At 41.5% G+C, this 23529-nt stretch overlaps 1 protein-coding gene across 3 annotated transcripts in view; it reads left to right on the top strand.

Annotated features, from left to right (window-relative positions):
• Positions 1 to 23529, top strand: part of PTPRN2 (protein tyrosine phosphatase receptor type N2) — a 608972-nt gene that overhangs the window by 186333 nt on the left and 399110 nt on the right. For all 3 annotated transcript variants that reach the window (XM_053409492.1, XM_053409491.1, XM_053409490.1), the window contains exons 8-10: positions 1389 to 1429; positions 2724 to 3115; positions 16676 to 16762. In XM_053409492.1, the coding sequence (XP_053265467.1) occupies positions 1389 to 1429; positions 2724 to 3115; positions 16676 to 16762 (520 nt within the window). The remainder of the gene's footprint in view (positions 1 to 1388; positions 1430 to 2723; positions 3116 to 16675; positions 16763 to 23529) is intronic.

Genomic DNA, 23529 nt, shown 5'->3' with positions numbered 1-23529 from the left:
GTACACTCTTCCTGGGCACCCAGCTGATGGCTGATTGTAGGAAAAGGTGACTGGGCTTTGGAGTCCTGTGTGTTGCCCACCCTTGTCCTAAGCAACAAACTGATGCAATTAAGTCATTCCGCCACTGCCACCTTAAGATACAGCTGCATTTTCATGATACTTAATTGTTCACTTGGTTAACCGATAGCACTGTTGTAAACAATTTAGATGCACCTCTTGAACAGGGCCGGATTTAGGTTTGATGAGGCCCTAAGCTACTGGAGGTAATGGGGCCCTTTATATGTCCAGCTGTCCTTTGTCAACAACAAATCGCCACTGTTTTTTGTGTTGAATATATGCTATATGGTAATTTATGGACCTAATAGGTATCTAAAGCCATTTGCACATAACAAAATGTGTATTTTATCAAAGTAATTGTTGATATGAAATACAATTAAGAAGAAGTATATTTTTTTGGGGGGGGGTGGCCAAGAGAGTGGGGCCCTAAGCTATAGCTTGTTTAGCTTATATGTAAATCCGGCACTGCTCATGAACCAGGCACTGCATTTAAGTGACCTGCTAAAATAATTAGCCATCAGTATGTATTGTAGGAGTTTGAACTAAATTACCCTCATGGTACCTTCCAACTCTACGGTTCTATGATTCTATGACCCATTCAGGAAAAGTAGGGCAGACATGGTACTAATTTGTTTTGGAGAACTCATAGTTTTGAGGCCTGATTAAAAAAAAAAGTACCATCCAGTAAGAGTGGCCTGTGTGTGAGATGTGAACAGCTCCATTGTTAGGTCATTTTGTGACTCATGTGAAAGATGCACAAAAATCTGTTTTTCATACTTATAAGCCTCACAAAGGCTTCCTGTTCCTATCCTAAAACAGGCAATTTGGTATCCCGTATTTACCTCTGAGTAGTCACAATAACCGAGAAACCATTATTTTGAAGTGCCTACTTTATTAAAATAAAAAATTAGATGAGCACATGAAATCCATTTTTCCCTGAAAAGTGCCTGAAACGTAAATCTGTTGCCTTTCTGCATTTATTACTGTAGCCATTATTTCTATGCTAGCAGAAAACATGGTATTGATTTTTTTTTTAAGGCACTGGTAAACAGAGGTAAATTCGTCGCCATACTATTGAACTAATTAATATAATGCACTCTTACAGTACTGCCTCCATTGATCTTCCATTAGCAAGCTGTCCAAATGGAGTCAAAGTGACAAACCTGATCTATGCTTTTACTTTCGCCTTTCAGCGGCAACATCTTAATGTTTAATGTACAGTAAATAACACCACAATCTATAGAAAAGCAAAGCTAGTACAGCAGTGTCTGCATTACACACGTAATGTTCTATAATGTCCCACAACACATGCTTGTTCAATGTTCCCACAGATGAAGGGGCACAGAATGAAGATGCCAGGACTAAAAATGAGGTAAATTGCATGTTTAAATATAAATATCGACAATCCATCGCACCAAATGCTCGTCATCCGAGATATGCTAAATATAATGTAATAAAAATAATTGATGTTCAGTTTACAACACGACAACAGTAGAACACAGACGGAGGTGCACTTGCAACCATCAGTGGATTTCAGACAGTGGGAGTGGGGGCATTAGCAGCAGCTAGCAGGGGAAAATTTATGTTTCGTCACTCGCCAGTATTGCTCCTTTACCCCCCAAAATCAGTGAATGCCACCCCTCTCTAATTCACCACCTGTGAATGCACCAGCAAAATTCAGAGTAGCATTTTCACTCACCTCTAAAAACCGTATGAGATACGTGTGCTATAGATGCCTCAGCTAATTTGCTAGTTTGTTCCTTTATTAAATTTATATGCAGCCCATGGTGGCACGGAAATGCCGTTTATCTTCCTGTCACAGCGGTACCTATTTATCTACTTGCACTGGTGTGCTTTCGAACAGCTAGGTTGGCAGCACCTGAGACGGGAGCAACGGGAGCTCACTCCCGTTGGCGGGGATTCGAACCGCCAATCTTCCGATAGGGAAGCCCAAGAGCCTCAGTGGTTTAGACCACAGCGCTACTCGCGTCCCTATTGTGCTGCTCTTAACGCCACCTATCAAGTTGCATGGGAATGGAACTTCACAGCAGATTTTAATTGAATTTTAAGTCATGTTTCTGAAACACAAAGCAGAAGAAGAATCCAGAATTTGGTCTTAGACAGTTCCCCCCTCCAAAGAGTTAAGAATTTAGACTAAGTGATGGGGCTGTTTCTAGATCTCAAGGCTAGCTGATTTGAAAGACCCAGAATTTGAAATCCTAACCTGGTGGAAAGGCTTGGTGGTCTCATGCCACTGTCAGCAGACTTGAACTGAGTCAAACAGGGATGTCTAGGGCTGCTTCGTGTAACATAAGGCTGGGCAAAAAGAAATTAATGATAATGCTTTAGGTTTAGACATACTTCAGTGCTTCCAAAAGATGAAGCCTCTTAAGATCAGTCAAATTTAAGAAGAGAAGAGCAGTTTCGGGGAAAATACAGGCAACGTTTTCTAAGCTGCAATCTAAGAGCTGTCAAAAGTTGCACCCCAGGCTAAAGTGATTTCTAGTTTTCATCTTTCATAAGTGGACAACAGTGTCTACTCATGTACTTAGTATAGCTTCAGGATTCTGTTAGTTTTGTGCCCTTGAATTTCACATAGATACCCCATTAATGCGTGTTCAAAATTGTTATGAATGACACTGTTTGATTTTGTTTTTGTAATATAGGAGAACCATTTGAGTAAAAAACTACTTGATTTCCTGAATGAGGATATCGCAGCTGAAAATCTTCTTAGGGAGCCCATGTCCAAAGAATCTTTTAAAACAGAAATGAAGAAGTCGGAGGATTTAGATCTCTCCTCCTCTTCCTCTGAGGAAGTGAAGGTTGGGGTTGAAAATGTGAAGAGCGAAACATTCTCCAGGGAGTTGATAGCTGAAAAGAAAGCTGAGTCGGAACCTAACTCTCAAGAGCTGACTGAGCTTCATCACTGGATTAAGAATACTTTGATTCAGGATAAAACTGTCTATGAAGAAACTCAAAATAAATTGGGAGAAGGCCTTCAGCTGGATGCCAAGCCTTCTAAAGAGGATGAATATGGATACATCGTGACAGAGAAAGAGTAAGTATAAATTTTTGTTTGTGTCTCTGTGTGTATATATGTGTGTTTAAAATATAGAATGGTTAAAATAGGTTATTTGTGAATACTGAAATATTTATTTAATTTTTCAAATGTATGTACTGGGTTTTCCCAGTAGTGATGTATGGAAGTGAAAGCTGGACCATAAAGAAGCCTGATCACCGAAGAATTGATGCTTTTGAATTCTGGTGCTGGAGGAGACTCTTGAGAGTCCCATGGACTGCAAGAAGATCAAACCTCTCCATTCTGAAGGAAATCAGCCCTGAGTGCTCACTGGAAGGACAGATCCTGAAGCTGAGGCTCCAATACTTTGGCCACCTCATGAGAAGACTCCCTGGAAAAGACCCTGATGTTGGGAAAGATGGAGGGCACAAGGAGAAGGGGACGACAGAGGACAAGGTGGTTGGATAGTGCTCTCGAAACTACCAGCATGAATTTGACCAAACTGCGGGAGGCAGTGGAAGACAGAAGTGCCTGGCGTGCTGTGGTCCATGGGCTCATGAAGAGTCGGACACGACTAAACGACTAAACAACAACAAATGTGCCCCCAGGTCTGCTAAATATCCAAGCAGCTCACAGTAACATCCAAGAAACAGTGTCTCTAGTTCAAAATACTAGAACAGCAAATAATGTAAAACCTGCGGCATCCATTTCAAAGCTAAGAGTAAAATTTAAAATGACCTTATCAGTGTGATATCTTTTAAAAACTTTTTTTTTTAAAAGTCACCCAAATGCTTTTGTGTTAGCTACTATCTCCCTGAACTGCTTTGACAGAAAAGCCAGAGCTTCCACATTTCCTGTGAAAATACATAAAATGAAGGCCATTTATCTGCTTCTCGCACTGTCCTTTGGTGGCCTTGTGGACTGCAGAGTACATTAGTAGCAGTATTAATGGTTTTACAGATGTGCTCTTTGAATATTAGGCTTCACAGTGCAAAATATGATGAATGTTGTACATTAGGATTCTTGGTCCAATTTTCCTGTGGTAAATATTGGAAGTAGCACTGCTGTTGTAGGTGAGACAAATGCTAAAATCAAATGCGTACTTAGGAGTAAACTCTACTGAACTCATCAAGGCTTTCTTCTTGCCAAACATATCTAGGATTGGGCTGCGTGCATCTCTTCGTTTAAGCAGTTGAGCCCTGGTCAGTGTAGTGCTGATACAATTTATGCTGGGAACATTCTTCTGTTTATAGGTAGAAAGGTTGTGGAATTCAAGTTTGTTTATTGTACCTTGGCTTTCAGAAACACTGCCTGAACAATTTAATACATGCTGCTGTGCTCTGTAATGCAAGGCTGCTGGGGGAAAGGGACCCCGGAACAGATAGTTGTCACTAGGATATTTTAAGTAAACCACTGAGCTTGTCCAAGTTTTTCCTCAGTCCTTTAAAAAATAAAAGAAAATAAAACTTCTGGGTGTGTTAATAATGCCCTGTTTACCTTCTGAGCAGAAAACCTAGACTCATAGAATTGTAGAGTTGGAAGGGACCACGTTTCCCTGTAATGCTCAAACCCACAACCCTTAGATTAAGAATACTGTGCTCTACAGACTGAGCTATCCAATCCATGAAGGATTGGAAACATATGGTTTTTTCTAACTATGGTGGAGGGCCAGGACACCTGTGGACCTCCTGATGGTGCTGATCCACAACTCCTATGATTCTGCCCACAGACCATGCTTCGTGAAGTAGATGGGAGCTGAAGTCCAACAACAACTCGAGAGCTGCAGGTTCCCTATTCCTTTGAAAGGGGTGTGCTGAATACACTTAACAACAACAACTTATATTTATTTAGCTCATTTTTCTGTAGGTTCATATAATGATTGACCCCCTGCTTTTCATCAGAAAGAAATGTGTAGACACCCCTCCATACATGAAATATACTCAGAGTCGCGAAGTGATTTCATGCTCTTTATTCAGCTCATAGTGGTGAGGAGGAATGAATGAATATCCCCTCAAAGTATCTGCTTTATATACATTATTTACACAATGGGCTGCACATGATTGGCTAATTCCGGAATTCTACTGTAAGCCAATCAGGTTGTGGATTCACTTCTATCTGGAGCATGATTGGGTAGTTCCTGCCAACCAATCATATTGCTGCATTGTTCTAGGACCAATCAGACTGCTGCATTCTGAATCCTATTGTTCTAGGACCAATCAGACTGCTGCCTTTTGGATCCTATTGTTCTAGGACCAATCAGACTGCTGCAGTTTGGATCCTATTCAACTCAGTACATAACACCACATTTCAGAGTTGTACACCAAATCATAGAATTTGTAGAGTTGGAAGGGAACCACAAGGGTCATCTCATCCAGCTCCCTGCAATGCAGGAATATTTTGCCCAAGGTGGGGTTCGAATCCACAACCTTGAGATTAAGAGTCTCATGTCCCCTACCAACTGAGCTATCCCAGCTGCTACTGTATGTTCTAAATCTAAGCACAAAGTAGCCTTAAGTAACGTGGATTTGAAGAGGGCGTGCTTTGACTGGCGAGTAAAATAATGGAGGGAGATGATAACAGAGTAGATTATGGGGCCAAGTGGTCTGTCGTGGTCCGGTTGCTCTTTCTGATATGCGGAAAGGAGCGGTGTGATAGAAAGAAGCAAAGAAGGGTGGTGGTAGAGCCTAGAGCACAGGCAGCTGGAAGAGAAGCTGTAAGGTTAAGTTACATTCAGTAGTTAGTGTCAGTTTGGAAAAGGACCTTAAGATTAAATAGAGAGTGGAGAGAGAGAGAGGTTTGCAGCATAGAGGCCTGGAGCAAGCAAAGCTTATTCCTTTATTATCAAGACCAATTCCCCAGCTGAAATTTAGTAGAGGTTTAATTTCTCTGAATTATGGAAATATATGTAACATAGACACTCTTGACATTTTCATAGTTCAAGGATGTCAAAGCTATGCAGTTGTAAGCATGTTTTTTTTCTTTTAAAACAAAAACACAGCTCGCGAGAGATAAAGAAAGCAATAGAACACAACTAAAAATGATACCTGGAGTCCAAAGCTTTTTTTTTATTTTTAATACCGTTTATTCCTATAATCATCTCAGGCTTTATTGAAACTGTACATTGTGGTTCCTGCTTCTCAGAATTTTATTAGCAGAAGTGGTTATAATAAAGGAACAAAATCCTTTCAGCAGAAACGAACCCTCTGTTGGTAAAAGGGGTCTTGCATATTCATGCACAGAGGTTAATAGCTTGGAGTTCTTTTTCACTTTGCAATTTCAGATGTAACTGGGGGCGGGGGGGATTGCACTCAGCAGTATGGTTAGAAAGATGTCAGAGGTGATTCATTCACACTTGGATTCTCAGTGTGTGTGTTTTTGTTGGCTCCAGAGCCTTGATTCAAGGAAATTGCTTCACTGTACTGTGAAGACCAGGTATTTTAATTGTGTCATAGAGCAGAGACAAATATTTTCCTCAAAAGTTCCCAAAGAAGTGATTTGTGATAGTTTTGAAGATTTGTCAAAATGGCAGCCTGCTTATCAGTACAGTGGTAACTTGGGTTACAGACGCTTCAGGTTACAGACTCTGCTAACGCAGAAATAGTATCTTGGGTTAAGAACTTTGCTTCTCATATTATTTATAATATGACAGAAAATAGAGAAAGATGGAAAGGATTTGCTGAAACAATTAATAGAAGTGGAATACAAAAAGGGAGGTGAGAGGAAGTCGAGGAAACAAGGGAATGAAAGATAGAGTATGGAAAAGGTGTGATGTATGTTTTTAAATGGTTATTGTTTTGTTTTGTTTAGGGTTAAGGTGGGTTAGGGTTTAGTTTAGTTTAATGTGTTTAGGTTGTGTTTTGTATTGTTTATATATTGTATTGTATTGTTTTTTGTTTTTTGTTTTTCTCTTTTGTCTTTCTTCTTTTCCTTTTCCTTTTCTGTAATCTTAAAAGTAATAAATATTATTTAAAAAAAAAAGAACTTTGCTTCAGGATGAGAACAGAAATCGCGCGCCGGCAGCGCAGCAACAGCGGGAAGCCCCATTAGCTAAAGTGGTGTCTCAGGTTAAGAACAGTTTCAGGTTAAGAACGGACCTCCAGAACGAATTAAGTTCTTAACCCGAGGTACCACTGTAGTTAGAACAAATAGGTCACTCCTGCTTTTTGTTGAGTGACCTTTCAGTGACCTGTACTGATCCATAGTAAGCACTGGTGCTAATCTTAGGGGTGAGTTAACAGTTTCAGTATAGACATTTGTCTGGCAAATCCTCTCAGGTGCTGCTTCAGCATTTTATTTTGGGTGGAAAGTGTTCAAAACAGATAACTTCCCTGTACACTGGTCCTTCCTGCAGAATTTGACCTCAGTCCATGATATGGATGCTACGCCATCCCCTATAGTAATTCCAAAAGCGTACAAGTTAAATGTGGCATAAGTTATTCTTCATAACTTTCCTTCCAGAAGAGCTAGAGCCTTTTTTTTTAAAAAAAAAATGAAAGCTCAGAGCTTGGCACCGGTAAAGGCCCTCATCGGCATTGGGATGGAAATACTCACCCTAATCGACTAGCCTCCACTGATGTGTCGGGGACTGGCTGGATGGATGATGAGGAGTGGTTGGACGTAGCAGCCGGGGAACCCTCAAGGGAAACCCCAGAGGAGGAAGGCTCAGAGCCCTGGGATTGGTGGTGGAACACTGAGGAGAGGTCAGAGGGAGAAGTGTAGGAAGAGTTGTTGGATGCTGAAGGGGCAACAGGGTTTTGTGAAAAGGGAGAGCCTGTGACAGAGAGCATTTCCGACTCAGAGGATGAAGCAGAGGAGTGGGAGCAAGAGCCTTCAGAATAATACAGGGAGCCTGCCTCTCCTTGATTCTCTCCAAGGACAAACAGAGTGATGCATCAAGCAGAACAGATATTAGAGCTGTCCAGACACAGTTTGAGACTGCTTGGGAAACATCTGAGAAAGGAGGAGCCTTAGAGGGAGCTGGAGGCAGAGACCGTCAGTCCTGGCAACTGCTCTATAGGAGCAAGACTTACTGGGAAGTGTTGCTGAGCTGTATGCTGTTTCCTTGAATAACTTCTCTGACAAACTCTGCTTCTTGCTTGCTGACCCATGTTTGACTCCAGCCCTGACAAGGAATTAAGGAAAGGAAGAGTGGTAACAACACAACAAACTGAAATATTAAAATTCAACAATGGCAATTCATTGTTTGTTCCAAAGGTATCCTCTCAGTCAGCAATGTATATTAATAACTTGGAGTGGGCAGGCTAATTCCACTTGTACTGCCCATATCTGTACTTATTCTAGGGGCATCACTGGCAGAAAGGCCTTGGTAAATAGGGGTAGGAAAGGCAGGGGCATATGAAAGGAGAAGGCAAAAGCTCAATAAAGGAAATGGATCAAGGAAGTGCAAAGAGAAAGACTGGAGGAAGGTGATACAGGTCAATGAGGGAAAGGGTGAAGACTGGGGTGAAGAAGGAAAGAGAAAATTGATACAGAGGGGGAAAGCACATGATCAGGAGGCTGCAGAAGTAAAGAAGGTTGAAGGTCACACGTTGATTCTACGAAACCTTTGACTACACATCTCTTGTTTTCCAGGAATCGGCAGAGATATCTACTTAGCGCTATGATGTTTTCTGGCTAAATAACTCCTGGCTGTGTTTTACGAGTGGGAAAATAAAGTCACTTAACCCCCCCACACACACACACACAAATCCACACCTATTACAGAGCCAAAGAAGCAGCAACGAAACCTTATATAACCATTGGAGAGGAATTTCATTCTGTAGCATGTAGTAGGAAGAACTCATATATTTCTGAAGTTCTTGGGAAAGGATGGGATTCGCTTCAACCTCAACACTTTGCAGAATCTTTGCAAAGCTTTCGGGGAAATTGGAAGTTACAGACTTACAGGTTCCAAACCCATAATGAACCTCCCAAAGTTCGAAAATAATTGATTCAAATTTCCCCACTTTTGTGTATTTATCTAGCTCATACCCCACCCTTCCAAATGCTTTCACCATCTGTTGCATCCGTGGACATTTAAGAGATTGCAGATGGTCCTGCTTCCTTCCAGTGCTATTCATGCATTTGTTGCTCCAAAGCACACAACTCTCTACAGCAGCGGTGTCAAACTCAAATTCATCGGGGGCCGCATCAGCAGTTTGGTCACTCTCAAAGGGCCGGTTGTATCTGTAGGACTATGTGTCCACTCTTTATTATCATAAATTATTGTCACTGCATTCAATTATTACTGTTTTTTGTAATAATGTAAGTAATAACTAGCTCTGAAAGCAGAAACATAGTCAGAATAATGGCAAGTAGATCTGTCACATCACAGGATGGCATGTGCTCAATATAAAAACAAGTGGAGGTTTCCTGAATGCATGTAAAGTGGAGGTTTCCTGTGTAGAATGGCCGGCGCCGCTAGAGGGCAGACGTTCTCTGGCTTGTAGGCTGCTGCGCATGCACTGAAGAGGCGGCTTTCTTGTGTCAAAAAAAAAAAGCGAGAATAAAAGGTGAAGGCTGGCGGCCGGCGGCGGCTACACGGGCCACATGACGAGGTCTGGCGGGCCGCATTCGGCCCGCGGGCCTTGTGTTTGACACCCGTGCTCTACAGCCTTATTTTACTCTTGCCTCTGATCCTCTTCCCATTGTGCCTGGTGACTCCAGATTAAGTTAAAGGAAGCAAATGGTTCCAGGGAGTCTCTTTTTTTTGGCCACCCCCCGCCCTGCTCGATTGTGGATGGTCAACAACCATCCTGTGTGCCCAATGCTTATGAGATTAATTTGGAATAAATTGCTTTGCAGATTGCAGATCAGTTTTAATCCATAATAGGGAATGGATTACTAAGAACTATATTGTATGTGTTCTAAAAAAAGTAAACAAGTTTTGTTTGTGGAAGAAATCTTTCCTAATACTTTACTACTGCTCTGCTATAGCAGCATGTAGCGAACCAGGCATCAAACTATATGATCCCCCAGATACAAGAAGCTGGCAGTTAAAACTCCCTCAATCTTCATTTCTTCCTAGTGGTGATAGCTGTATAACAATGTTTTAAGGATCAGTGCACATGATTGACCTGAACACTATTCTCCTCTTCTGCTGGTAGTAAATTTCTGCTTGTGAGGATGAGGTTATCCAACTTGTCAGGGGCACCATCTACTGGGGGAGGAGGCTGGGAGCCAAGGGCCCCCCAAATTTTCAAGGGAGTGGCTTGGAGCCCCTCAAAATTCCATGGTGGTTGTGCACACAACGTGCGTGCATGCTGTGTGACATGGTATGTCACATGCGCCCACTGTGTGGCATGCGCGAGTAATGTCAGCACATCAAATGGCATGTGCACACAGCTGGTGCCTGCCCCCTCGATTGCGGGGGAAGGTCGGCGCACTTGCAACTTGTTTTTCACAAGCAGAATCAGGGGTTTTGCGTAAGTTGGTGCTTGAAGAGTTCCCTTTCATTAAGTTTGCAAATTCTACTACCCCTTGATTCCCCTCTCCCTTCTAGCTAAAGAGCACCGCCTCCCCACCCCGTATCTTCTTATTTGTGGCTCTCAAAAGGAAAGGGAGAGGTACCTCTTCAATCACCGATTACAGTTTAGCCCACAATGATTTAAGTAGGGATACAAAAACGGCAAACAAATGAGATTATCCTATACACCACAATAAGGTATTTGGCATCAGGGTGGATATTGAGAGCAGATGTCATGATCAGAGTACTTCTGTGTGCTGGAGTATGAAAAGCAATGACAAACCTGGACAGCATCTTAAAAAGCAGAGACATCACCTTGCCAACAAATGTCCGTGTAGTTAAAGCTATGGTTTTCCCAGTAGTGATGTATGGAAGTGAGAGTTGGACCATAAAGAAGGCTGATCGCCAAAGAATTGATGCTTTTGAATTATGGTGCTGGAGGAGACTCTGGAGAGTCCCATGGACTGCAAGAAGATCAAACCTCTCCATTCTTAAGGAAATCAGCCATGAGTGCTCACTGGAAGGACAGATCCTGAAGCTGAGGCTCCAATACTTTGGCCACCTCATGAGAAGAGAAGACTCCCTGGAAAAGACCCTGATGTTGGGAAAGATGGAGGGCACAAGGAGAAGGGGATGACAGAGGACGAGATGGTTGGACAGTGTTCTCGAAGCTACCAGCATGAGTTTGACCAAACTGCGGGAGGCAGTGGAAGACAGGAGTGCGTGATGTGCTCTGGTCCATGGGGTCATGAAGAGTTGGACACGACTAAACAACAACAAAATGTATGAATGTTTTCCATTTAATATGGAAACACTGCGGAAGTGTTGTATAACTCACAGGCAAAGGCAAATTCTGATAAGGAAGCACTCTCTTATTGCCTCTGTTGTAGGTGGAGCCAGCATGTATTTGAAATGAGACCCACCCCCTACTAAAGCCTTATTTGGTGTCACATTTCCATAATAGCCCCTGCGAACGGATCCCTCCTTCATTCCTACGTTCCTGTTACCTTTCTCATGATATGTAATTTCCATTGACCTTCATAGTCTGACCACCGAAATTGATTTTTGCAAAGTGTCATCTGCTTTATAAATTGGTCTGGACTTGAATCTGTCTTGAGTTAAAAGGTTTAAATTTCACACCTATTTGTGGTGGGGAAGGAAGAGAAGGAAGGTAGGTGCGCAAAATGTGGCAAGCAGAGATTTGCTGTCTTGTCAAAACAGAAGTAAGCTTATGAATGTTCAGTAGCTAATAAAGCCTTAGAGGAAACAAGTCTGGGGGAAATGGATTGGAGCCAGATGAAGTTAAATTGCAGTGTTCTTAATAATCATTACCACAGGCTTGTTTGAGCTCTCAGGTAACAGAACTCTGCAGGATCCATTCCTGCCACAACATGGCTACGAAGCACAAATCCTGTTTACACGTGGGTTGCTGCATGCAATAACTCTTCTACATTTTAATTTTAAATGATTCAAGATTTAATTAGAATTCAAGTCGCAAGGCTGTATTCTATACAAGCAAAAGGTATCCATTTGTATATGGGGAGATGTGGGGCTGTCGTTCAGTGCTAGAAATTGTGTTTTGCATGCAAAAGGTTTCAGGTTCAAATCCCGGGCATTGGGTCCAACCCAATTTGTGCGTGAGCCTTGACATGTTTGACATATACCAGAAAGAGTAACACAATGCAAGTGAGGAAGGGAGTCTCACTGTGGTTGGCTGCTCAACTTTACGCTTCATTCTTCCTTTGCAAAGCAAGTATGGCCCAAAGTAGAAAACATTCCAAATTAGCTCTCAACAATGGCTTGTACAGTGGCATTTGCTTGAAGAGAGATCTCGCAAAAGCAAATATTGAGTAAAACAAGTCTGCCGATTGCACCTAGGGAAATCCCACTAAGTCTGTTCTCTCCAAGTTCACTTCTTGGCAAAACATATTGTTGTTTTTGTTTTGGGGAAAGTAAATTTCCACAAAGGGCAAAGTTTTGTTATGACTTACAGACTGGTACTTAATGATAAGAGAGAGAGAGAGAGTCATCATGTATGAAAGGCTACTTCTCAGAGCATGAATAAGTGCCCAGTGAGTTACCCCAAGGGTATGTGGAGGATTTAAAATTCCACGTGGATTTAAATACATTGACGGATTAAGAAGCACAATGGCTGATGAATTCCAGGGTAATGGACTGGTAGAAGACAGCTCTTATATTTTGAAAATATAAAGTCTGAGAATAAAAATATAATGTCTGCTCACCCAGACTCTGAGGTTTTGGAGTGTGGAGGAAACGCATGGTTGCCTGATAAGTTGTTTCATTAAATCTTTTGTGTGTGAATGAAAGAGCAGATGCATATGACTCGTATGCTGTTGTTGCTGAGTTTGAGAGTATTTCAGTGCAGCTGTAAAAGTACAGATGGAAATTTCCAAGAAGATCAGTTTGAATTGCTCACATACACGTGGATGCTGACGTCTCCCCAAACTAGCAGCCTGGGAGTCCTCAACACCGACTCTTGAGACCAACTCTGTCAGCTCAGGCAGGAAGACTACTGAGCAGCAAGATGGGCGGTAAACCAAGAGAATCCGTAATCTGTCCCAATTGCCCAATGCCAGGAACACTCACTCTAGACCTCCCACAACTGGACAGAGAGCCGAGAGAGAGAGAGAGAGAGAGAGAGAGAGAGAGAGAGAGAATGAATCTCTATACATCTCAGCAACTCCACCTCCCTACCCTTAAGTCTGCCCTGATGCTGCACTGAGTACCCAGGTTGGCACAGCTGGTTGAGACCAACCCACTCTGCTCATCCACCCAGATCTCGGTTATACAGACCAGATCAGTCTCCTCATCCACAATCAGATTATGGGTGAGGAAGGTCTTACTAAGAGCTGACTTGGCATTCGACAACGACAGCTGCAGAACTGAGGACTGGCTGACCCAAAATTCGCCAGGTTGGAGCACAGGTAGGCACTGTCATGTGACAAAGACACATGAGAGCAGAAGCAGCAAAGCAGGCTGGGAAGTGCTGGGACTGCACAGTCATTTGGGCCTACTAAAGTTATTCAGGCCTAACTGCTAAGTGTTGAGTCACTCTGACATGTGACTTAGCCAGCCAGTTTTTCTTTTGTGCTCTCTGTAAGATTTCGTGAGAGTCTGTTTGCCTCAGCTGTGAACAGAGTCAGTATGTAATCTCAGTCAAACTGTTTGGAACCATGTTGTTTATGAAGAAGTTTATTTTAACTCAGTAAAGCTTTTATTCTTTAAAACTCTGCATTATTAATTTACGCTGCGCGTCAGGCACATGGCACAGTCACCAACTTTTCCCTACTCTGAACGACTTTGCTTGCCTACCCTTGCTCCCCCCTGTTACTCTCCCTCTCTTCCAAGGCACATTCTACACCTTAAAAGAAAAGAAAACACCCAAATTTAAAAACCCATAGATTAAAAGCCGTTTAAAAACGTTTAAAGCATTGTAAACAGTTGAGGCAGTAACACCAATAGCAAGAGCCCCCAACAGGACCCCCTAGACACTGCCACAATAAAAACACATAATGAGGATTTTATTTCTGTTTCGTTACTAAACGCAACAGAATTGTTTCTGAGGTTTTCTGCCCATCACTGGAAGACTGCGACAGTTGTCTCTCTTGTGTCGGTTTTTGCAATGAGAGAGAGTATATGTGTGTGGTTGTTTAATTTGGGCTTACCTGTGTTCCAGAAAAGTAATTAAGGCTAGTGTAATGACAATATTGTGTTCATTTCTGCCTCTCGCCTTCCTGAGGGTGTTTGTAACGCTGCTGGATATTAGCACCGAAATGCTCTGATCAGCCTTGGTACGGTTGCTTTTGCAACTCGCTTTGACATTCAGTTTTGATTTTGTAGCCTGCAGAGATATTACAGTTTTATGCGTACAAATGATAGGAAGGAAATGCCAGCAACGTATTGTATGACTTTTCTTGCACCTCTGGGCAAAAATAATATTACAGTGTTAAAAAGAGAGAGAGGGAGAGAAACTTTCTGACACCTCTTGTCTCACACACATTTGAACCACTGTCCTCAGGAGTGAAGGATCTAATTAACACACAAGCCCCCGAGTTCCTGTGACAGCCCTGCTTTCATTGCGACTTGTGAAGAATCAAGAGTTCTACCCCAGTACCTAGTCTTGAAATTCAAGGGTGACTTTTTAATGAATAACCTAGGTACAGCATTTCCCCTCCCTGTGGAAATACTCAAATAACCCTTTTCAAAAACAAAAAAACAGAAACATCATTGTATTACACGTCTGGAAAAACCATATATTTAAATACTAGCCTAGAGGGAGTGCCACCTATGGCACAGTGTCCCTTGAATTATTTTTTGGGGAGTGGATGCATGAGGTTTGGAAGAAATTAAGATATATTACTTTCCTAGCTGGGGTCTAAAGAAGCTATTATATCGGTAGATATTCCCTCAGAGTACTGCACACGTTCATTCAAAGGTACTTTAAACAAAATGTGAAGAGCAGTGCTCCTCAGCATAATATGCAACTTGTACATCACACTACTGATTTAAAATCCATGTTGCTTTCTAATAATAGGTTGGTGGTGATGTGGGAAATACTTTGTATTGCAGTAATTAAAAATAAGAACCTGGATGGGCTGGTATGTTCGGGTGTTTGTGTGTTTTATTTCGACCCCAGCTCTCCCAATGGGTTATTTACTTGAGTGATATCTACGAGTGCTGTTTGTTTTCTTTGTGGCATTCTATTTCAACGTATTATGAAATTCAGATATAACTCTTAATACCGCTACACTGAATTTTTAAGTAGTCTGATGCCATACATGGGATAAAGTTATAAAGTATAAATTTCCTAAGGACTGCTTTATGTTAATTTTGGGAAGCGCAATAATATTGCAACTGAAGGAGTCATACAAAGTAGCTTTCTTGACTTTAATTATTATTATTTTGCAGGATTTTTTAAAATAAAATAAAACTGATTATTTACTAATACAGCCAGCCCTGCATTTGAAAGTACACGTGTGTGTGTGTGTGTGTGTGTGTGTGTGTGTGTTGTGTAAATAAATAGATGGAGGTAAATACAGTGTGTGAGTCAGGTGAATATTGACAATCCCAAACAAAATTTATGAATGTCACTATTTTCTGGTATATGTTGCCACTTGCTGGAAGCTAAACTGGTGTATGCCAGCAAAGTCAGTGACTAACAGCATTCACTGAAGATATCTGTGCTGATACTGACCAAACCTGTAACTTTATAATCTTGATTTGCAGCTAAATCTGTTTCTCAAATGATGGTAGCAAAGTATTGCTATCAATAATAGTAATAATAATACCCTGCCTGCCTGGGCAGCTTACAGTATGTATAAAAACTTAATAAAACACCAAACATTAAAAACTTCCCGATACAGGGCTGCCTTCAGATGTCTTCTAAAAGTTGCGCAGTATCTCCTTGACATCTGATGGCAGGATGTTCCACAGGGAGGGTGCCACTGCCGAGAAGACCCTTTGCCTGGTTTCCAATTAAAAATATAATTATAAAGCATGATGTTGAGGAAGACTAGAAGACTCAAAGACACGTTTTTTGAGCACCACACACACACACACACACACAGAGGAAAATTAACTTCCATACCCTCAGCCACTCTTCAGGACAGTGTAGTTAGCACTATTGTTTGTTCTTGAATATTATAATGTTTGTTCCTCCTTTGGCTGGGCACGAATTCATTTCAGAAGCAAATGAATTGAAGAAGAAATGTCTTCCCGCGACCACTTCATAGAGTCCTGTAATTTGACATTCATTTGTTTGTTTCCAACCTCATCTGGCTCTCTTCCTCCCTCCCACTTTTTTTTCCTTTCCATTGAGGACCAAGATGAACTGGTCGCTGCATCATTGGGCCCATTACACTTCCTAACAATTCCATTTACACCTTATTGTTTGTCTTATTGCTGGAAAATTCAGGTGATTCATCATGCCTGAGGAAGCACCTGATCCCATTTCCCTCGATATCGCAATTGCTATGTGACAGGAATACAGTTAAGCGTTGGCTTCGAACCACCTAACCGTTCCAAGGTGATAACTCTTTTGGGGCTTTTAGCCTCTCAAGTATTGATGAGTTCCATTTTTCGTAATGCTGCATATTCTTGCTTTCTTTCAACAGCCCTCTGAGCGAGGAAAAGGGTCTGGAGTTAATAAAGCAAGTTGCTGCCCAGCTGAAACTGCAGATGACGGCCTTTGCTGATATCAAGTATGTGCACAAAGTCCAGCCCTTCTATTAATCTCATCTTAATTCCTAGATTGCTTCAACACTAACCTCCATCCTCAGCCACAATAATGCAATGGTTCTGAATTGTTTTAAGGTACATTGCTGATATCTGCTTTACTCCCCTTTTCGTAATAGGGGGGGGGGAGACCCAATAAATTGGTTGGCAGTAGGCTCAGGTTATAGAAAACAAGGTACGTCTTCATACAATGCCTAATTAACCCTTAGAATTTACTGCCATGATCTGTTTTTTTTAAAAAAAGGTTAAGACGAATTCACAGAGGATAGGACTATCAACAGCTATTAGTCATGAGAATTACAGTGAAGTTTTCATTTTAAAGTTCAGCCTGAATTGTCTCTCAAGGACCACCCTCTTCCAGCCCTGTGACTCTGATTGTAGAAGAGAGACTGCTAAATATAAATTAAGTAGATAAATAAATAAGAGTGAAGCGAAATGTCACTTAGAAGAAGGACCTGAAATATTTTTCTTGTAGCATGAATTTATTTTACTCTGGGTTGTTTTTATGAAACGTTCTAATGTGTTGTAAACTGCTTTGAGATTTTTTGGTTCTTTTATGTCAAGTAAATGGACAAGTACAGGTGATTCACCTGCACTCTAAACCAGGCATCCCCAACCTTCGGCCCTCCAGCTGTTTCAGGACTACAATTCTCATCATCCCTGACCACTGGTCCTGTTAGCTAGGGATGATGGGAGTTGTAGTCCCCAAACAGCTGGAGGGCCAAGTTTGGCCATCACTGCCATAGGAGCTAAGAACATGCATCTAGCAGGGAGTATGTTCCCTCCCCACACATCATTGGAAGTCATGTCATCTGTGTTTGTGTGTGTGTAGAAGTGCAATAGAGTGTCAGTACTGGAACTGAGGCTGTGCCCAAGCAGATTTTTCTGTGTGCAGGATTGGCACACTAGCTTCTGTATTTTCTGTTTTATCCCTCATAGATCTTCATATCTAGTCTGCCACTGGACAAACTTGTTAGTTTTGTCTCTCCTCTCAATCACTGCCATGCTACCTTTCCCCATTCTGGGCACATGTATACAGAAAATGTCCACATGTGCGCCTTTATTCCCCTCTCCAGTGTCTAGAACAAACGTTTCCCGTTTTTAAAAAATGGATCATTCTATATAAACCCAGCAGTATTGCAGGCAGCACTGGGTTGGAAGGGTATGTTTCGCTTTCCTAAATAGCATTTATTTTTGAGGGAGGGGAGATTAGGCACAAAAAATGAGCGTACTGTATTTTTTAAAAAATAAAACAAAACAAAACACTTAGTGGTTGGGGGGAGTGATGGGGCAGATATATAAGAAGAACAGCTGTTGAAAATAAAAACTGCATCCCTGAACAAATGCTATGCCAATGTCAGAAGAAGCAGGTCACTTGCAGGTTTGGCTTCAGCCATTGTGGATGAGGCTAGCTAGGCAAGGGACAAAGAGGAAGAAGTCTATTTCTGCCCGTTTTGCATGAGAACAAGACGGAAGGGGGATGAGTTTAAGAGACAGCTTGGTGGTGGTGGGGAGATTGTTATATTTTTAAAAGTTTTAATAAATAAATAGATCAATAAATAAACAAAGGCCAGCCACCGTTTCTGCCGGCAGCATTTGTCCACAGTGGCCTCTTTCTTTCCTCTTCTTTGTTACAGCTGATGAAAACAATTGTACAGCCTTGTGCATGACCTCCATATTAAATACAGTTTTATAAAGCTGATAAATGTGCTGCCATTACAGCCTCCGGGGTGTGCAAAGTGGGATGTGTGTGTGTGTGTGTGTGTGTGTGTGTGTGTGCATTGCAAACAGCACTATTTTAGCAAGAGCGAGGCAGTGATGGTGGGAATCAGATTTGTAACCCCAAGGCAGTGAGGGATTGTTTCTTTTGGATTTTTCAACAGTATGCACAGGGTCTGCGCTGGATCTGTTGGGTTCTGCGCTAGCTCTGTTTTAGGCTCTGTTTTGGGGGTTTCTGCTGAAGTAGCTCATGCCCACCATTTGAGTAGGTGCATTACTATACTTCTCAGTGGCAGAGCTTCCCTGGTGGTGGAGTGGTGGAATAATAATAATAATAATAATAATAATAATAATAATAATAATATATTTGTACCCCACCCATCTGGCTGGGTTTCCCCAGCCACTCTGGGCGGCTTCCAACAAAAATACATTAAAATGTCACACATTAAAAACTTCCCTGAACAGGGCTGCCTTCAGATGTCTTCTAAATGTCAGGTAGTTGTTTATCTCTTTGACATCTGATGGGAGGGCGTTCCACAGGGCGGGCGCCACTACCGAGAAGGCCCTCTGCCTGGTTCCCTGTGGCTTTGCTTCTCGCAGTGAGAATCAGGCAGGGCAGGTTAAAGGGTGTACCCAAACCTGATGTACCCAAACCTCCTCCTGCACTAGGGATTCTCATGCTACCCGTGATTATACTTAAGTTATCCAAACTGTTTCTGTAGCACATGTGGCATTCGACATGCGGAGTACAGAATTGCTAAGACAAGATGATGAAAACAAGGGTTTGGGCATTTCAGCTTGGAGGCATTTCAGCTTGTTGTTCTGGCTGCCTTCTTGATCTTTTATGAAAGTACTAGTTATGGTTAATCTGTTTTGTTAATGGTTATGTAGCTGTGAAACAAATTCCATTATTTTGCATTACATCATTAGGGATCATTAAAAGAATATTAAAGCGCCAGAATAATTATGCAAGCAGACACAAAATGATAAGTTTGATTTTATAATCCAATTACGAGTGTCTGTGGCCTCTGGTGATTGATTGCTGGACCAATATCGTAGGAGATGAAAGTGGGTGGCAACATCAATAGGCATTCTGTTAGTCCATGTGCCGTTGTTTCTACCACAAATGTGTTTTACGACAACTGCTGTGTTCACACTCTCGTTTACTGCGTTTCCAGTGCTGGGTTTTTAATCCTTGTTTACATGACATTATCCTAACCATATAGGTTTCCTAAACCTTTGACACAAAATACTAGTGCTTGATGTGTTGTTTCTTAAACTAGCTTCACACCAATTGGAGCCATTCCCAATTAACCTCTAGCCAAGTTGTGCATTCCTTTTTTTTTTTTAATTAAATATTTATTAGCATTTTCAAGAAACAAACAAAAACAAAAAATAAACAGAACAAAGAAAAAATACAAAAATACATAACAAAATTAAACAACAAAAGAAAAATAGAAAAAACACATAAAGTTACTAATACTTATTGTTCTTAACCTTATTTCTCAGACTTCCTCACACCTCCCCTTCTTGTATTCCAATTTAAATTGTCAGTTCAGCAAGTCCTTAACTTATTTCTTTACCTTAACTTATACATTTATTCTAACATACCATTTTTTACTTTGCTTCTTTTTTCCATTTCCTCCATTTATTTTTAACAATCTTATTTTCAATTAATTTAAAAAAGAAGAAACCAATTTTACCTTATTAAAAACACACATCAATACTTATACCTCATTAGCTGTTCTTAAACCTTTTTCCTAAAGTCGACCATCATTTCCCTTCCACGATTTACCCAGTTTCCTTACCACTAATTAAAAATAAAAAAAGAAAACAAATTATCCTTATGTGCCCTTTGGATTCCCAACCTCCACCCACCCTTTTCCCGGTTCCAGTCCCCGACCAATGTCCATCAGTCTTTATGTTATTTATTTAGCCTGGAGACCTCACATCTGAGGCCCTTTTATCTCTCTCAGTTCCTCTCTGCCGGTCTCTTTGATGGTCCTTAATGTTAAACCCCAAGTCTCGGAGGGGCTCCGGACCAGCAGAATTCTTGTTGCTTCCAGCCAGTCTTCCATACTTAAAAGCAAAGCCTATGGGGGGCTCCAACTCTTGTTTCAAATTTCTTACAGATCCAGATGTCCCCAAGGCTCCAGCTTTCACCTTCCGCAGATTTGTAATCCTCAGGTCTTCAGATCTCCTCCAAGGGAGATCTCTCCATTTTCCAGGCTCCCATTCAGACCAGGCTTTCCACATCCAATTTTTATTGTCCTTTTTTATCATCATGTCAGGCCTCATATTGTAACTCTCCTTTAACTCCTGCACATCTCCTGCTTCTCCTTCATTTTCTTCAAAAACATCACCTTGCTCCATCATTTCTGCACTTTCAGTTTCATTTATTTGTTCAGTTAAATAGGCTTCCTGTTTCAAGTCCTTATCAGGCTCAAAACTGTTGTTTACTGACCAGTGTAGTAGTGATACCTTTGTAGACATAACATTGTATTCATCTTTCAAGTTTCCCAAGAGAGCGAGTGTTCTGTCCAGTTCTGCTTGGAATTTACGTACTCCAGTCATTTTTGTAATGTAGTATCCCTATTACCCCTCTAGGGGGATTTTAGTTCCTTAATTAAGGAGCCAAGTTGTGCATTCCTTGGCACAAGGCAAAGACGTACTTCCCCCAACAGTGCCCCCTGGTGCAAACACACGAGCAGAAATGAAGGAAGCTGTGCTGGTGTGAACAGATAGGTGGGAAAGAGCTGTGAAACGTAATGATGGGGAAAAAAACTTCACTGTGTTTTAAGGGGGTAATGTGAACACACACCAATGTCTTTCCTCTGAGAGTTTCTCCTCTCTTAATTATCATATAATGAACTTCTATATAGCAAACCAACCTGAAGTAAATCTGTTTCCTTTAAAAAAATAAATCTATTTGTGGTTTGCTAGACCTTACTTCCCACGGGTTTATTTTAACTGGGAATTCTATTCTGTATCCTAAAGCATAATAGTAGAGTAAATTGAAATATATGAGACAAACCAATAATAATAATAATAAATATAATAATAATAATAATAATAATAATAATAATAATAATAATAATAATAACAACCCAAGGCATCGGAGTTCAGTGAATGTTCAAGTAAAGCCTGTATCTACAACTTGAAAACAGGGCTTACCAGCAGTATTGGTCAAAGATGCTTTGCTACCCAAGACGAAGGGCAAGACGACTCCTCTCCCCACTTCCAAATATAGACGCTGACCAGACTGGCAGCTGAATCTTCCTTAAACACAGGCAAAGAGACAGTATCTTTCAGTGCACCTGAGGGCAGCAAGGTAGCTCTGGGGATGAAAAGCTGCATGGCACACCCAGCTCTGTCCACTCTCTGCCTCTCATCATCTGGTCTGGGAAGGAATCCTTAGACAAGGGGAAGCCTAAGGCAGCTCATTTGGGATGTCAGTTATTTCATATATAATTTTTGCATTTTTACTGCGCGCGCGAGAGAGAGATGCTTGTGGGAGTTTTTGCCTCAGGTGCCAAAATAAGTCCGCCAATCTGGGGGTGGCTTTGGCTGTTCTGTCTGAGGCAACAAAATGTCTTCATCTGGTCCTTTTTCAGGTAACTTTTCAGAAATCTTTAGTTTTTCAGCATTGATGAGGTTCATCTTGAAATGCTAATGTGAATCCAGGCATATTTTGGATTTGATATCCCGCCTTTTCACTCCCTTTAAGGAGTCTCAAAGCGGCTAACATTCTCCTTTCCCTTCCTCCCCCACAACAAACACTCTGTGAGGTAAGTGGGGCTGAGAGACTTCAAAGAAGTGTGACTGGCCCAAGGTCACCCAGCAGCTGCAGGTGGAGGAGCGGAGATGCAAACCCGGTTCCCCAGATTACGAGACTACCTCTCTAAACCACTACACCACACTGGCTCTTATAGTGTCATGTGAAGTCCCCTTAGCTCGATTCAGAATTGAGCCAACAGTCATGGGCAGTCATAGAATCCAAGAATCCTAGAAGGGGCCACAAAGGTCATCTAGTCCAACCCCTTGTAATGCAGGAATCTTTTTGCCCCACATGGGATTCAAACCTGTGACACTGAGATTAAGAGTATCATGCTTTACTGACTGAGCTATCCCAGCATATCTTTGGGGAATGGGTATTTTTTACCAAGAGTTCTAAATTGACTTGTAGTGATGGTTGCACAGCACTTCTGCAGAAACATATTTTACTTCCTCAAGTGCAGAATTTCTGAGAGAAATCACATCAGCAGCTAGGAAGAAGTCAAATTTAAAACCAGTGATAACAAAGTGTATTTTACTGGCTGAAAAACCAGGTTATAGCCCTCCTCTTCTGCATCTCCTGAGTCCTGTCTCACAGAACTCACCTGTTATGAAGAGTACTAAAACAAGTCACAAATAACCATACCCTAAGAAGTGCTAACTTGGATTTCCCATTTAAATTGCAGGTGGTTTCATTTAAGTAGATGCATTTAGGAAATGGGTGAGAAGCCATATAGAAATGATCCATTTGGTCCAGGGTTTCCCAGACTAGGGTTTCCAGCTGCTTTTGGACTACAATTCCCACCATCCCTAACCACTGGTCCTGCTAGCTAGGGATGATGGGAGTTGTAGTCCAAAAACAGCTGGAGACCTAAGTTTGGGAACTCTGATTTGGTCTTAGTGACTAACAGGGCAAAGGAGCTTACACTTCAGTTCCTTTCCCATTCCTGATCGTATGTGATAGAGCTGTATGTACCTGAATTGGCATGTCAGCAGTAGTTTTGCTAAATGGAAGGCTAAAGCCTTTGGTGGTGGTTTTTCTTTGTTTCCTCCCGTTATATTGATACAGTACCACCTGAAAAACCCAATCAGCCATTTAATCAAACCTACTCATCCAGAACCTAAACACTGCTGTGAAACTTGGTGTTTCCACTTCATCATGCTGATAGGTTATGACACAAGGCATGTGTTGGTTGTAAAGGTGAACATCTAAGGAAATTATGAGTAGCTTGGATTCAGA

Source organism: Podarcis raffonei, chromosome 12 (genome assembly GCF_027172205.1).
Source record: "Podarcis raffonei isolate rPodRaf1 chromosome 12, rPodRaf1.pri, whole genome shotgun sequence".
Classification (NCBI taxonomy): Eukaryota; Metazoa; Chordata; class Lepidosauria; order Squamata; family Lacertidae; genus Podarcis; species Podarcis raffonei.
This window is presented reverse-complemented; position numbering and strand designations above follow the sequence as displayed.